Consider the following 15,692-nt stretch of genomic DNA (forward strand, 5'->3'; position numbering starts at 1 on the left):
ATTCAGCACTGAACTGACAGCTGAACAATGACAATATATTATTTAATTTTTTTTGCTGACATCACTGTAAAGCTGCTTTGAAACAAGCTGTATTGCGCTATATAAATGAGGGTGACTTGACTTAAATCCGTGGGCTAGCGGTGCCCTATGCCGCCCTTCACCTTATGACTTGCCTTGAAATTATGGACTGAAAAGTATCCTCTTCCACATTGTCCGTTAGACACAAGTGAGCGCATTCCTGAAAAATTAGCTTGCAATTGTTCACAAAATTTCTCAACACCATGGTTCCTCTGCCGCCTGTATTTTGAAATACTATACTCCTCCTTCATTAGTAACACGACGTCATTATCATGCGACCATAGATAGCGCTGACACGCGACCACGTACTATGGTACCTACGATGGCACGTCACATTTATATGCATTATTCATTAATGACATGTTCTTAGGTAGATATTTATGTCACTATTATGTTTAATTAATTTTATGCAAATTGTCAAGTCTTCGGCCTTGCCATTGGCCAAAATATTAATGTCTGTACACGAAATAACGTGTTTAGATGCAATTACGCGTCCACACGTTATATCGTCTGTACATGTAACGTCTAAAGAAGTATTTGTCTTTCCGGCCTTCCATAGTGTGTGTGTGTTTCATGTACTTTTGAAATGTTGGCTTGTGAACAGGACTTTTATTTTGGTACGGCTCTGTGACGTCATAAGGCAGCGTCGCGCTCCTGCATCTGTTATTCGGCTGAAGAAAGGTTTGTTTTTAAACATTGCAGTGTTTACATCGATGCAAACCGTTGAGTCTGTTTAATAGTTTTTTTTACAAGCGATGTAAAGTTAAGTCGTTAATATTGATTGTAACACTGTAGCGCTTTATCTAGCGATTATATGCACGTTATTTTGAGCGAGTAAAGCGCATCCAGAATCGGTTTATAATGAACACGAATTCGGTAGTTGACAAGTAACGTTATTGATGGAGAAAACAGAAACTCCGAGTCAATTGCTTCCCAAAATGATTCTGTTTCGAATCTCAATTCAGCGCGAGCTGCACAAAACCGTGTCAATACAACGAGATCAACAAACAAACGCGATTATGAATGAAACTTTTATGAATTTCTTGTGTCTGTTTATAGTGTTTTGTCTAATTATGGCCTGGCGTCACAGACAGGGCTTAGGTTAAGCCAGGATTGGGCCATAGTTCAATTATGTAAGTAGTTTTTATAAACGTGCCTTAGAAAAAAAAAACATTGGTGGTGAGCAAATTAAAACAATTGCAGGGACATATTTTAAGATCAGTCAGTGCAAGTTTCTTTCATTTGAAAGAGCTCAGACTTACATTTTAGTCTGAGACTAGTCTTCAGCCTTGCCTGTGAAGCCAGAGCTAGACGAAGCCATTAACTCTCACTCTGACTGACTCCCTCACCAGTGTGCTAACTACTGAACTAGGGAGCTGATTGAGACACACCCACTGATTTAGTTTGTGTTGATCTATCTTTAAATATTCTCATCTTAAACATGACAGCGTGTGGATCTCAGCAGGAGTTTTTTCTGTGTGGTTGGACACACTGTTATAAAGATGGCGTTTATTAAAGAGGAGAGTGAAGACGTGAAGATTGAAGAAGCATTCAGAGTCAAACATGAAGATACTGAGGAACACACAGGTTGGTTTTTTCTCTCATTCGATGCTTATTAAAATGCCAAGCTCTACAGAAAAATGCATTATGTTTTTGAAGCATCTCCAAGCGTGTAAAATACTTTTTACTGTACTCATTACTTTTGGGGGATTTGTATTTTACTGAAGTACAGTTTAAATTTAAAGTTCTTGTACTTTTACTTGATTACATTTCTGAAGGAAAAAAAACATACTTTTTACGCCTTACAATTTAATTTTAACTTGAGAAGTACTTGTTACATTTTTTTGCATTTTATTTTCTACCATATTCCACACCTTAAAGGGATAGTTCACCCAAAAATGAAAATTTTGTCATTAATTACTAGCACTCGTGTTGTATTTTTGACTGAATCTGAGAGCCCTCTGACCCTCCCATAAGGCCGGGACACACCAAGCCGACTTCAAAGAACTAGCGGCGACGAAAGCCGACGGTGTTGTCGCCTCGCGTCGGACCAAAAATCTGCGCTCGAAACACACCGCACAGACTACAGCCGACGGCAAACTAACACGTGCGTTCTGCGCATGCGTGAGAGGAATTAACTGTCTATATCAGCAGCTATCAATAGTATATATTCGTCATTCAAAAGGAGAAACCGAAACAAAGATATACGAGATAAACGCAGATATACGAAACGTAAACAAAGCAGCGCTTGCTTACCATTTTGAATATCAGTAACGTTGATAACTTTAATCATTTTAAGCGGCTCGTGTTGTTATGAAAACATTCGCGTATTAGAATGATTGGGAAAGATCACGTAACATTTAAACAGCCTTCTGTCTGTACCGCCTTCATTTACATGCTTGTTTTCATCACTTTCGCTTTAATTCTCGGGCACTGACTCGTTCGCTAAATTGAACATCCAATCAGAGCTCTCACTCGCACGGCCCAGACGCCGATTCATCAAACTAGCCGACCTCGGCTTGGTGTGTCATTACCACGATCAAAGTCCAGAAACGTAGCAAGGATATCGGTAAAATAATCCATGTGACATCAGGGGTTCAACTATAATTTTACGAAGCTACGAGAATACGTCTTGTGCGCAAAAGAAAACAAAAATAACTAATTTATTCGACAATTCGTCAGCATATGCTGTTTACGTTAAGTGGATACTCTCCAAAATGGCGCCAGAGTGACGCTGAGGAGACGAACCTTTTGATATATTTTTGGATGTATTTACTTCGTTCTCTGTGTATTGATGGCCAAATGTGCCGAGCTGCTGTTTTGGGCATTACCACAGCTGCTTCTCGGGGGCCGGTTGCACCAGCTGGACGTAAAAAGGTTGGGTGTAAGCTCTACGTTGGACTTAGTTACGTCCAGCTTTCCGATGAATATTTACACCTGTTGCACCATCTAAAACTACGACTAGGCGCAGCTAACCTTTAGCGTAGACGCCATTCGCGTTACTATGGTTACAACTTGAAATTACCAGCTCCAATGAATAAATGAAAAATGGCTGCTGACCCGAAAAGAAGAAAATTAAATTACTCCGATTGTGAAACAAGAAAAATGATTGAACTCTTCAGTAGGTAAATGCATATTTTAGTATGCAAACAAAACAATTCAGTAACAAATAAGAAAAAACAAGACATCTGGCAAAAGATAACAGTGGCAGTAAATGAAGCTGAGGGTGGATTAGGAAACCGGACAGTCGAGGAAGTAAAAAAAAAAATGGAAAGATCTTCTTCAGGCAGCCAGCAGAGACTCTAGTCTGCTCAAAAACCCCCCAACAGGTGGGGGACCCCCACCTAAAATCTCACCCTACAGCACTATTATAATGGATGTGTTTGGAGACGACTCGCCAGCTTTTACTGGCCTAAAAGGCTATGAAACTAGTGCCAGCAACATAGATGTAACGGAAGAAAAGCAAGTTGAAGCTGAAGAGGACGCAAGTTTTTCATCCATTTCAAATGATTCTTCAGACACCAGTTATGAAGGTAACATTAAAATAGTGGGCTAATAAATAGTTGTAGACTATAGACCTGTTTACACTGTGTACGGCGTAACCTACACAAATTTCTGAAGCAATTCATATTTTAATAATGCATTAAACTTTTGCAGATAATCCCAATCCGCCTTTAGCACCGCGGACAGCTCCAAAAAACACGACAGCGTTACCTCCTCGAAGGACAAGGGAACCGGATCTTCAGGCTGTGTTACTGGAGAAAGAAATTAAGAGAGTGGAGATGGAGACAGAGAAGTTAAGGGTAGAAAAGGAGAAGCTTGAGCTAGAGAAACGGAAACTTGCCTTAGAAATCCAGCTGTTAGAGTGAAGGGCCAGCTACACAATCGAGAATGACAGTGTGTTTTTGAACATCTGAATAATCCTATGATCTAAAGAAATGTTCTGTATGTTTTAAATCCCTAATTAAATCCTTAATACATCTTAATATTAAAAAAATCTGCATCAGCAGATCTAATTTGATTTAATAACACACACAATTTAATCAATAGCTAAATAATTTATTTTTACTTGCCAGCAATCATTTTGTACAGCTTTAGTTTATTCACTTTGCTTATGCTTTGTGACCGTTGAAAAAATGTCAAATGTTGAAATGTAAAATAAAATAAATAAAGTGCATATTTATCTAAAGCAGATACGTTTCGTTTTCTTTTTATACAATATAATATACGATCTTTATACGTTACATTAGGTCTATCTTTTACAGGCTGATTAGCCTAATTATATTGCTTGAGTACCATCTATACAGCCAAAAATACCGGGTATGCCGGAATCTCTTCGAAATTTGTCCTTAGTGCGTGTGACCTCCTCCTGGGTGGGTAGACGAACATGTATTTGAGCCCGACTTTGAAGGGCCAGAGACACTCGTTGTATCGCCCGGCAGGCTGTACTTCTGCTTACATTTACCATATCAGCGAATGTATTTTGGAAAGATCCACTGGCATAAAATCGAAGAGATATTAGCACCTGCAGTGTTGGGGACAGTGCTCCGTTCCTGTCTGTTGCGTGCTGTAACTGCTGTGATAACTCGTTGATTAATTCTAACAGTTCAACCCTGCTGAAACGAAACCTTTCAATAAGTTCTCTGTCTCCATATATATCTAGAGGATTGGTGCGGTCTCTCATTACTCTTTCACGCCTGAAAGCCCGTCGATCGTGTAGCCTGTATATCAGACGCGCCATTGTCTTGTAATTGTTTTTATTTATTATGTTTATTATCACTATGGAAACAAGTCAAGGCTTTTCACTTTACACCTACCTTTGATTAGGCGTAAGATTTAGTCCCAGACGTGCGCTATGCCCAAATGGTGCAACAGGTATTAATTCTACACAGGACTTAAAACGCAATTTACGTCCAGCCTAGTCTTACAACCGGGCGTATGTCCAGCTGGTGCAACCGGCCCCAGATATGTAGGAGTGATGCGAGACACTATGATCCAAAAGCGCAAGTTTTGTTAATAAAAGTTTAATTTCTTCGTTTAATATAAGCGAGTTTGTCTTTATTGTTGCTGTGTTTTCATTAAAAAAATAAATAAAACAATGAACCACAACCTATAGCATTTGTTTTAAAAGAGGGAAAAGACCGTATTTATTTGGGTTACAACGCAAGTCCGTCTTACTCATTTTGTTAATAAAAGTTAGATGTTTAATATAGGCCTATGCAAATTTACCATTGTACTATTTTATGGCTGATGTGTTTTAATTAATAGGCTAATAATGAACCACAAACTACGATCGTTCTAAAGAAAGGGGAAATCCAAAGACCGTTTATTTATGTTACAATGCGGGTAAAATATATTTACCTTCATATTGTTAATATAAGTTCAAAATGTAATATAAGTGAATTTGACATTGTAGCTGTTTTATTGTATAGCCTTTTTTATTATTAGTAATAATAATAATGAGCCAAACTAAGCATTCGTTTGAAGTAAGGGGAAAATTCAAAAACCTTTTATTTATTTGTTACAACGTGGGTATGTCTTATTCGTTCTGTTAATAAAAGTTTATTGTTTACGATCATTCTAAAGAAAGGGGAAATCCAAAGACCGTTTATTTATTTGTTACAATGCGGGTAAAATATATTTACCTTCATATTGTTAATATAAGTTCAAAATTTAATATAAGTGAATTTGACATTGTAGCTGTTTTATTGTATAGCCTTTTTTATTATTAGTAATAATAATAATGAGCCAAACTAAGCATTCGTTTGAAGTAAGGGGAAAATTCAAAAACCTTTTATTTATTTGTTACAACGTGGGTATGTCTTATTCGTTCTGTTAATAAAAGTTTATTGTTTAATATTGTCATTGTAGTATTGCTGATGTTGTGTGTGGGATTTTTTTTAAATTAAGAGTAATACTGAATCAACCTTAAGCATTAATTTTATTCCAAGAATAGGAAAGATCTAACGTTAAAGATCAAAGCGCTGCAGATGCGAGAATGCGAGATTGGTTGCTGCTGAGGTAAATAGACGCTCTCGATCTTTCTCTGCTGTATCTTTGCAATAGCTGTAGAAATGTTCGTTAATTCTTGATTTGGGTACGGCACAGATTTTACAGGTAATATGATTAAAAAGTCATGGCAACAAATGACTTTCTAAGTCAGTTTAAGTTTAAACGACTTTCACAATCAATTTGATTCAACTTAATTCATGTTTTACTGTTGCTTATAAGGCTTATTTTTTCTATTAATTTTAATGAATATAGTTTTTATTTATTTTTTGTTACAATTTTCATTTATTTATGTTTAACACCGCCCCCCCCCAGCCCCCCCATTTTCTTGGGCTACACGCCAGGGGGTGCTGCAGCACCCTCATCACCCCTACTTCCCGCGGTAATGTGTACACTCACAATAACACCAAAAGGTTGTGCTGTTGTAAAATAGAGAAAATAAACAAAATGCAATTTCTGCAGTCTCCGTGAAATGGAGTGCATCACCGCAATGAATCTGCTACTTGCCAAACCCGATCTCATGACTGTGCATTTCGATGGCACGAATTTCTGTTTCCATTTAGCGTTTACTATTTATATGCAGAAATGGACTTTGGCGTGCATATGATATGCAATTGGTAGGTTTAGGGTTGTGGGGTAGGTGCATATTATATGCACAGCAACAAAGTGCGTATCATATGCATGTAAAATCTGCGTATTATATGCATGTCAAACACGCGAGTATCGTATGCATGCCAAAGTCAGTTTCTGCGTATAAATGGCAAGTAAAATAAATAAAAAATTGTGCTATTGATATGCATTTTCATGAGACCAGGCTCACTTGCCTCACAGACACGAGAAATATATTCAAGCTATCTATAGATTTCTATATATATATATATTATATATGCTTGCAGGCAATTTCATTCTCTGCCAGCAGGAGGCGCTTTTAGAGCAGGATAGATAGAGGTTGCCCCGGTACCAGCTGTACACAAAGCAGTGCTCCGCTCACAAACGTTGCTTTATCAGGCATTACATGCAAGATAAAATGAAAATGACATCCAACATTTTCTGAAGACAGTCGGATTCCTTCAAGAAATACAGTGATATAAAAACACCCGCACCGGGTTTTGATTTTGAAATGTGCAGTGCTCATGTTTATTCAACGAACTCGAAGCCTTTTGGAAAATCTGTTTGTGGCGGTCAGGTTTGATAGTGTGGCGAGCCGCCACAAATAAATCAATGTGTGGGAAACACTGTATATATTAAATTATGGTTTAGGTCAGGGGTGTCAAACTCAGTTCCTGGAGGGCTGCAGCCCTTCAGAGTTTAGTTATAACCCTGCTCCAACACACATAATATAGTAAGCCTGAAGGAGTTGATTATCTGGATCAGGTATGTTTAATTAGGGTGGAATCTAAACTCTGCAGGGCTGTGGCCCTCCAGGAATTGAGTTTGACACCCCTGACCTAAAGGGACATGTTGATGAAAAAATAAATGAAACGGGAAAAAAAAAGATATCTGGCAAAGTATTGAATACCCCCAAGAAGCATCTCAGTGTTGTGTATGTAATGAGACGCTGCGTCCTGATTTTAACGCTGTGGGAATGCCTCCGGTGTGACTAGTGTCTGAAGCATATATGAAAACGCCAATTTCATTGTCTGGCAGTCACACAGAGTGTGGCGCATCATCAAGGCCATAAAAGGGCATCTACGTCATGGAGTTCCCAGATTATAATTGTCTGAAAGTAGTGACCTCGGTCGAGAGACTACTTTCACTCTGCCATACCTCCGCCATCCGAAGGTGGTGCTTTCCCCTTGGGCCCCTGCTTCGGCGGGTATATACAGTACACTAGAAATAAATGAAAATGACATCCAAAATTTTCTGAAGACAGTCGGATTCCTTCAAGAAATAGTGATTATAAAAACACCCGCACCGGGTTTTGATTTTGAAATGTGCAGTGCTCATGTTTATTCAACGAACTCGAAGCCTTTTGGAAAATCTGTTTGTGGCGGTCAGGTTTGATAGTGTGGCGAGCCGCCACAAATAAATCAATGTGTGGGAAACACTGTATATATTAAATTATGGTTTAGGTCAGGGGTGTCAAACTCAGTTCCTGGAGGGCTGCAGCCCTTCAGAGTTTAGTTACAACCCTGCTCCAACACACATAATATAGTAAGCCTGAAGGAGTTGATTATCTGGATCAGGTATGTTTAATTAGGGTGGAATCTAAACTCTGCAGGGCTGTGGCCCTCTAGGAACTGAGTTTGACACCCCTGGTTTAGGTTATTATATTAATCAATTTAATATAAACGTGCGACTAGTTGACTAGAAAAAATCTTGGCACAAGGAACCAATCCATTTTTAAAATAAAATGCTATGACATTATGAAAAGTGTGCCTGCTTATCACGCCACGTTATATTGCATTGCACGAGTTATGCATGCACCAAACGTGTTAGTGTGAAAGTGCCCTTACTTCTTCTGGAGGTACAGCTGGATAATGCCGGGTTCAGACTACACAATATTTTTGTCGGTCACGATAGTCACTGTGTCAGATTACACGATTTTGACTCCTAAAATCTTGTCGTGTCGTGGACAAAAAACATGTCAGACTACGTCGCTTAACGGCCATTCATCGCGTGCCGTCTTTAACGACGCGCGTGATGTCATCGAGAAGGCGGAACTAGTGACTGACTTCCGAAAACAAGAGTGTAAACATTGCTGAAGCGCTTCCGCTATAGTTCGCCAGCATTTTTCTTTCTTTGATCTGTCGTGGTAGTCCCTGGATGACACATTATACAGGCAGGAGTACTGTTGCCACAGCTCCACGAACCTTTCCTCCATCTCATAATTCCACCTAGCAGCACCATCATCTCTCTTTCGTTTCAGACTACACGTCGCTTAACGGCCATTCATCGCGTGCCGTCTTTAACGATGCGCATGATGTCATCGAGAAGGCGGAACTAGTGACTGACTTCCGAAAACAAGAGTGTAAACATTGCTGAAGCGCTTCCACTATAGTTCGCCAGCATTTTTCTTTCTTTGATCTGTCGTGGTAGTCCCTGGATGACACATTATACAGGCAGGAGTACTGTTGCCACAGCTCCACGAACCTTTCCTCCATCTCATAATTCCACCTAGCAGCACCATCATCTCTCTTTCGTTTTGCTATGTTTGAAACCTGTGTATGAAAGAGCTTCTGTGCTGCTATTGGTCAACGTCACCAACGTGACAGAACTCATCGAGGACGATGGAAAAAAAATTAAACATGCTACTCTTTCTGTCGTGAAGCATCGCAGACGTGGAATCGGTTGTCGTCCACTATGACACACCACACGAGCTGAAACGATTAAATCTTGTGTCCCGACTCCCCATTGTCGTTTATGAATCCCCACGACACCCTACGTCAAGCAAAATCGGACTAAAATCATGTAGTCTGAACCGGGCATAACGAACAATGGGTACTTTGTCGTTTTTCAACTTATTAATTTTTTGGGGTGATTAAAAAAAGTAGTGAATGGATTTTTATCTGGGTAGTTTTGTCCACACACTGCGAAGACACATTTTATGCAAGCCCCATGTAAAAGTGAAATTTGCATCCGATGTCCCCTTTAAAAACAGAAGCAGAAACACAAATTCTCACAAATTTGTGCATGAAACCTACTTAAGAACGTTTTCACAAACAAATTATAATTCACTAAAACTTTTGTACTAAAATTTATTCTAAATATAAGAAGAAAAAAAAAGCACACGTATTCAAAAATCACACTCTGGTTGGTCTTCATATATGTATCTATCTATAATTAATGTATGTTTCATCATACACACACGCATGTGCATATATACAGTGGTGTGAAAAAGTGTTGGCCCCCTTCCTGATTTCTTATTTCTTTGGATGTTTGTCACCTTGGAGTGGCCAAGTCAAAGTCCTGACCTTAAATCCGATTGAGATGCTGCGGCACCTTAAACAGTCCTTTCATGCTCGAAAACCCTCCATTGTGGCTGAATTAAAACAATTGTGCAAAGAAGCGTGGGCCAAAATTACTCCACAGAGATGTGAAAGACTCATTGCCAATTATCGCAAATGCTTGATTGCAGTTGTTGATGCAAAGGGTGACCCAACCAGTTATTAGATTTAGGGGGCAATTACTTTTTCACGTAATGCCAGGCAGGTTTGGAGAGCTTTTTTCCCTTAATAAATGAAATAATTATTTCAAAACTGCATTTTGTATTTACTCAGGTTATCTTTGTCTAATATTCAAATTTGTTTGATGATCTGGATCTTTTAAGTTTGACAAATATGCAAAAAATTAAAAAATCAAAAACCTTTTCATGGCACTGTATAACTGGAACACAGTTCACTGATGGAGCTGAATCCGAGAGAGAGTGATGCAGAGGACGCGAGAAACAGGATTAAGAACCGCTGCTTTAGAACATTGATTTTCAAACTTGTGAATCCATTAGAATCGTTAGAAGACAGAATCACGATTCATATATGAATAGATTTTTACGTAATCCATTAGAATCGTTAGAACAGAATTGTGATTCATATATGAATTGATTTTTTTCGTGCACCCCTAGTTTTGACGGCAAGTTTTTTCCTCTTCTCTAAAGCAGTGCAACATGGCCTCGCCCCTTTGTTGCATGTTCCCGGGGGCGGGGTTTATCAGGGTTTGTGATGTCACAAACCCGGGAAGTAACTCATTGTAGTCCCTATCAGCTGTAATTGTGGGCATTAAACTGCCGTAATTTTAAAAGACAATTATCTCTGTTTGCATTGAACTTTCAGCATTGTAACTTTGCAGATATTGTTTATGCTCAAACAGCAACATTACACACTAACTAACGTTAAAAAAGTGAAATCACAATCCACCACCCCTTTCAGACCCTACCAATAGCGATCAAATAAAAGCAATTTAATGAATGGGAAAAGATGTTGTCAAGGTATATCAGGCAAGGTAAAAGACTTAGGGTTTGTCTCAAAACATTGCAATTAGCTAAAGAAAAGGGGGGATGCTGCTTACCTTCTCTATGATACTTATGTAATCCAATTTGTGAAGTCCAGTGGAAAAACACCTGAAGAGGAAATATCCTCCACTGCCATACAGGCTGTCCTAGGTGATAGTAACTTATAAAATCATATAAATGCTTTTGATAACCCATTGGCAAATTGTACTTTTAAAGTATGGAAAACTATCATAATATAAATTATACGGAAATATAGTGCTTCTCAAGCGGTGTGCATATGACTCAGATTTTATGCCAAATAGGTCAGATGCTAGATTCAAGTTGAAAAATATGACAGAGCCAAGCATGTAGATTTGTTTAGAAAAGGACATAACTCGGCTATTGATAGTAGAATTAATGAGGGATAACTATATCTGAGGAAGAATAGAAAATAATCTGGCAATTTCAATGGAAGTGCACCATTATGTTGCTGTTTGCCAGAGAAATTGTGGGAATCAAAATGCAAATCATTAACATTTTCTGAAACCATCCAGCTATTAAAGATTTAGAAAGATGCACAGTGCTCTGCAAGAAATGTGTAAATGTGGAAAGGATGGAGGAAAGGTGATAACTGTTTACTGAAAATAAGACCAAATTGCTAGGAAATGGTTGTCACAGGAGATCCTATCCATGGATGGAAATTACAATGGACATTTATAAAATGAAAAATATAATGGATTCTTTTTCTTTTTTATGTGCATAATTCTGATAAACAATATTCTTATTTGTATGGTAAATATTAACCCTCTGGGGTCTAAGGGTGTTTTGGGGCCCTGAAGAAGTTTTGGCATGCCCTGACCTTTGTGTTTTTTTTCAGTGTCTTAAAAAAATATGAATGGCTAAAGTCTGATAACACTGTAATTAGCACAAACTGGGCTACAATAATATGTGAGCAGCATGAAAGTACATGTTTGTGTTTTTGAGAGAACCATGTTTATGCGTGGTTAGTGAAAAACGAAATGTTTTTAAGTCACTGAAATAAGGTCATGAAACACATACAGAATATTTGTTCACAAGACTTTTGATAACTGGATGTGGTAGAATATAGTTTTTTATAAAACATTAAACACATCCTGGCATTGTGAGACATTTTGAAATATGTGTCATTTCATTTCATATTTCACTTGATTTCATACAAGTAGTCAGGAATTATAGTTTTGGAAAAGTCTAACTAGTAAAATGTGAACAAGTTATATCACAATAACAACAGATGCAAGTGATCTTAGGCTACTCATTAGAGTGATATCCTCCACTGGATCCAGCTGCGTGATGCATCGCGTTGTGTTCTTCCTCTTCTGAGGTAAATTCTGGGTTACTCCTCTCAGCGCGTCTTCTTCCAGAAACAAAAAGTAGCCAGATTGAACTTGTTTACGAGGAGGCGATGTGGGCGTTTACATGCGCGTGTCTCTCACGTGGATGTTTAGAATTTGAAAAGCGCAATCGGCTCATGGGCGTGTTAAACTTTATACTTCTGAAATATTAAAAAGGTATAGAGTTGTTGTTTTAATTATTCAGGACTTCTCCTACCCAGACCGCAGTTCCTATATTGACGTTATAGACATGTCACCCATCAAACAGCATCTGTACCGTGTTAATACCTGAAAGAGGGAAGCGATAAAGAATGAGGTAGATTACCTGTCAACGCATGGACTCGTGGTGCCCAATTCAAATCCATGGATCTGACCATATACTCTGGTGCTGAATCCAGATCGTGCAGGTTCTGTACAGATTACTGAAAGGTGAAAAGTGTCATCAATCCGAACTCTTTCCCGTTATCTAGGATGAAGTGTTGTATTGATTGTGTTGCTGTCTTTTTTGGTGTAACGAAAGTAGACTTGTTTTAAGGGTCACCAGTGCCACTGGTGTGCCTCAGACTTCGCCACATTTGTTACGCCGGATAACTTCCTAAAGCATATGGTTATGGTTTTCAGGATGAATAATGCTTCAGCTACTTTTCAGAGATCAATGCGGAAAGCATTATTAGCATAAACTTTTTTTCAGTTATTCCAAAGAATACAGTTAAAGAGGAAGCCAACAGAAGGAGAGATTATACAGTTCTGAAGCAAGAAACAAGTGGGTATCCCAACGATATACCAATTATTGATTGTCTTTATACACAAACAGCCATATGCTCTGCATATGGATGTGACTACACCACTAATCTAACATCACTAAAGTATGTAGCCATAATCAGATGTCAAAAGTAGTTCATTTGTACGTTTAATAAGCACAGTTGATGTATTATGATGGGGCTTAAATCCTTAAATGTGAATTTCTCTGCAAAACTGGGCATAGTTCATTAGATACCTTTTTGTCCTGATATTTTAGACAAATGGTAGATTTGTCCTGGGCCAAACTGTGCTTGTTTTTGATAAAGGGTTTAATAACTGTGAGCATGAACGTTTTTTGGAGGTGTCCTAAACAAAGAAAAATAGTTTACAATATTGATAAAGAGTTTCTAAAATTATATGCATCACCTCCTTCAATTAGATTAGTGCAAATACTATCTAGCATACATGTTGGTTAAAGTAATAAGACGCTTATTGCTTTTATAAAACGGTTATTCCATATATGTAGCAGAGTTTCACAAAATAAAACAAGACAACTAAAATGTTAATTGACAAATGAAATATTAATAAAAACATTATTCTTCCGCCAAACAATGTAGTTCCTCAGAAACGGTTGTCGAGCAACACAAAGGTCCGCTTATTGCTTTTATAAAACGGTTATTCCATATATGTAGCAGTTTCACAAAATAAAACGACAACTAAAATGTTAATTGACAAATTAAATATTAATAAAAACATTATTCTTCCGCCAAACAATGTAGTTCCTCAGAAACGGTTGTCGAGCAACACAAAGGTGTATGTTTGTAGAGTAATTTACAACAGCTTCGAACAAGGCTCGACCAATCAGAATCAAGGACCGGAACTATCCGTTTTATAATAATGTTTTGATGTCTGTTTCTTTGTGCTATTAAACTGGGCTAACTTTCATTTGTCTTTTTTCACCATAGACCTCATGCCGCTGAAAGAGGAGCGCATAGTACCGAATGAAACGGAAGAGAAAGAACAATATGAGACTCATCATGATTTTAAAACCGGAGCAGAATCTTTCAGTTGGCCACAGATTAAAGAGACTTTCTCACAGAAAACCGCTCATAAAACAGGAACTGAAAGTTATTTCACCCCTTTTCACTGTGAAAAGAGTTTTGATGAACATGGAAACCTTAAAGTCCACATGAGAGTTCACACTGGAGGGAAGACATTCTCCTGCCAACAGTGTGGAAAAAGATTTACTCAAAAAGTAAACCTTAACAGGCACATGAGAGTTCACACTGGAGACAAGCCTTACACCTGCCAACAGTGTGGAAAAAGATTTACTCAAAAAGTAAACCTTAACAGGCACACGAGAGTTCACACTGGAGACAAGCCTTACACCTGCCCTGAGTGTGGAAAGTGTTTCGATCATAATGAAAGCCTTAAAGTGCACATGAGAATTCACACTGGAGACAAGCCTTACACCTGCAAACAGTGTGGAGTCAGTTTCTCTCATGAAGGAAACCTTTACAGGCACATGAAAATTCACCCTGGAGACAAGCCTTACACCTGCCCTGAGTGTGGAAAGAGTTTCGATCATAATGGAAGCCTTAAAGTGCACATGAGAATTCACACTGGAGAGAAACCATATTCCTGTCTTCAGTGTGGAAAGAGTTTCTATAATCAGGGAAACCTTAAAGTGCACATGAAAATTCACACTGGAGAGAGTCCTTTTATCTGCCAACTGTGTGGAATGAGCTTCATTCATAAAGGATTCCTTAATAGACACACGAGAATTCACACTGGAGAAAAGCATAAAATGTGTCATCAGTGTGGAAAAAGTTTCAGCCGAAAAGGAAGCCTCAACAAACACATGAGAATTCACACTGGAGAAAAGCATTACGTGTGCCATCAGTGTGGAAAAAGTTTCAATCGAAAAGGAACTCTTAACAGGCACATGACAATTCACACAAGAGAAAACCTTTATACATGCCCTCAGTGTGGAGAGAGTTTCGATCTACATGAAAGCCTTAAAGCCCACATTGGAGTTCACATTGGAGAGAGTCCCTTCACCTGCCAACAGTGTGGAAAAAGTTTTACTCAAAAAGGAAACCTTAAAAGGCACATGAGAAGATTACACTGCATTTGTTAAACACAAACTTGATCAATACATGAGGATTAATTTGAGAGAACTGTTTTATGTCATCAGTGTGGAAGGAGTTTCTCAGACAGGAATCATGTAATAACATTATTATTATTATTATTATTACAGAAGACCAGGGGCCCGTTCAGGGCTCCAGACTAATTCTTCCCACTTGTCGCTCTTTTGCAACTAACTTTCTCAGTTGGTCGCACGAGCACATGATTTGGTCACAATAATTTTTTTTTTTTGCGCTACAAAATGGGATTAATCAATGCATGCTGATGAACTTTTATCATAGTTTATAGTTATATGGAAAGAAAAGTGGTTAACATTCAACCCGTTCTTTTTCATCAGTAGTATTATTTGTGATTTTAATTTTGTGAACGGGCGTTCCTTTTTTATGTTATGTTATAAGCGGGGCTTCATTTACTTTCAC

At 38.3% G+C, this 15,692-nt stretch overlaps 1 protein-coding gene across 2 annotated transcripts; it reads left to right on the plus strand.

Moving 5' to 3' along the window:
* Positions 1 to 710: 710 nt before the first annotated feature.
* On the plus strand, positions 711 to 15,368 carry LOC107675156 (gastrula zinc finger protein XlCGF57.1-like). Of its 2 annotated transcripts, none has more exons than XM_016469401.1 (3): positions 711 to 759; positions 1,527 to 1,665; positions 14,091 to 15,368. In XM_016469401.1, exons 2-3 carry the CDS (start codon positions 1,581 to 1,583, stop codon positions 15,263 to 15,265), a joined length of 1,260 nt encoding a protein of 419 aa, XP_016324887.1. In that variant the 5' UTR covers positions 711 to 759; positions 1,527 to 1,580; the 3' UTR covers positions 15,266 to 15,368. The 2 variants fall into 2 exon arrangements, with proteins under 2 accessions (XP_016324887.1, XP_016324888.1); XM_016469402.1 differs by lacking the exon at positions 711 to 759 and having other exon boundaries at positions 1,339 to 1,665; positions 14,091 to 14,314; positions 14,567 to 15,368.
* The last annotated feature ends 324 nt before the right edge of the window (positions 15,369 to 15,692 follow it).

This window comes from Sinocyclocheilus anshuiensis, unplaced genomic scaffold (assembly GCF_001515605.1).
Source record: "Sinocyclocheilus anshuiensis isolate Anshui unplaced genomic scaffold, SAMN03320099.WGS_v1.1 scaffold1728, whole genome shotgun sequence".
Classification (NCBI taxonomy): Eukaryota; Metazoa; Chordata; class Actinopteri; order Cypriniformes; family Cyprinidae; genus Sinocyclocheilus; species Sinocyclocheilus anshuiensis.

Excerpts from the sequence above, each read along its gene's own strand:
- LOC107675156 (XM_016469401.1), top strand. The coding sequence starts at position 1,581 with ATGGCGTTTATTAAAGAGGAGAGTGAAGACGTGAAGATTGAAGAAGCA. Across the intron at positions 1,666-14,090 it reads AGATACTGAGGAACACACAG|ACCTCATGCCGCTGAAAGAG; the intron begins GTTGGTTTTTTC and ends TTTTCACCATAG.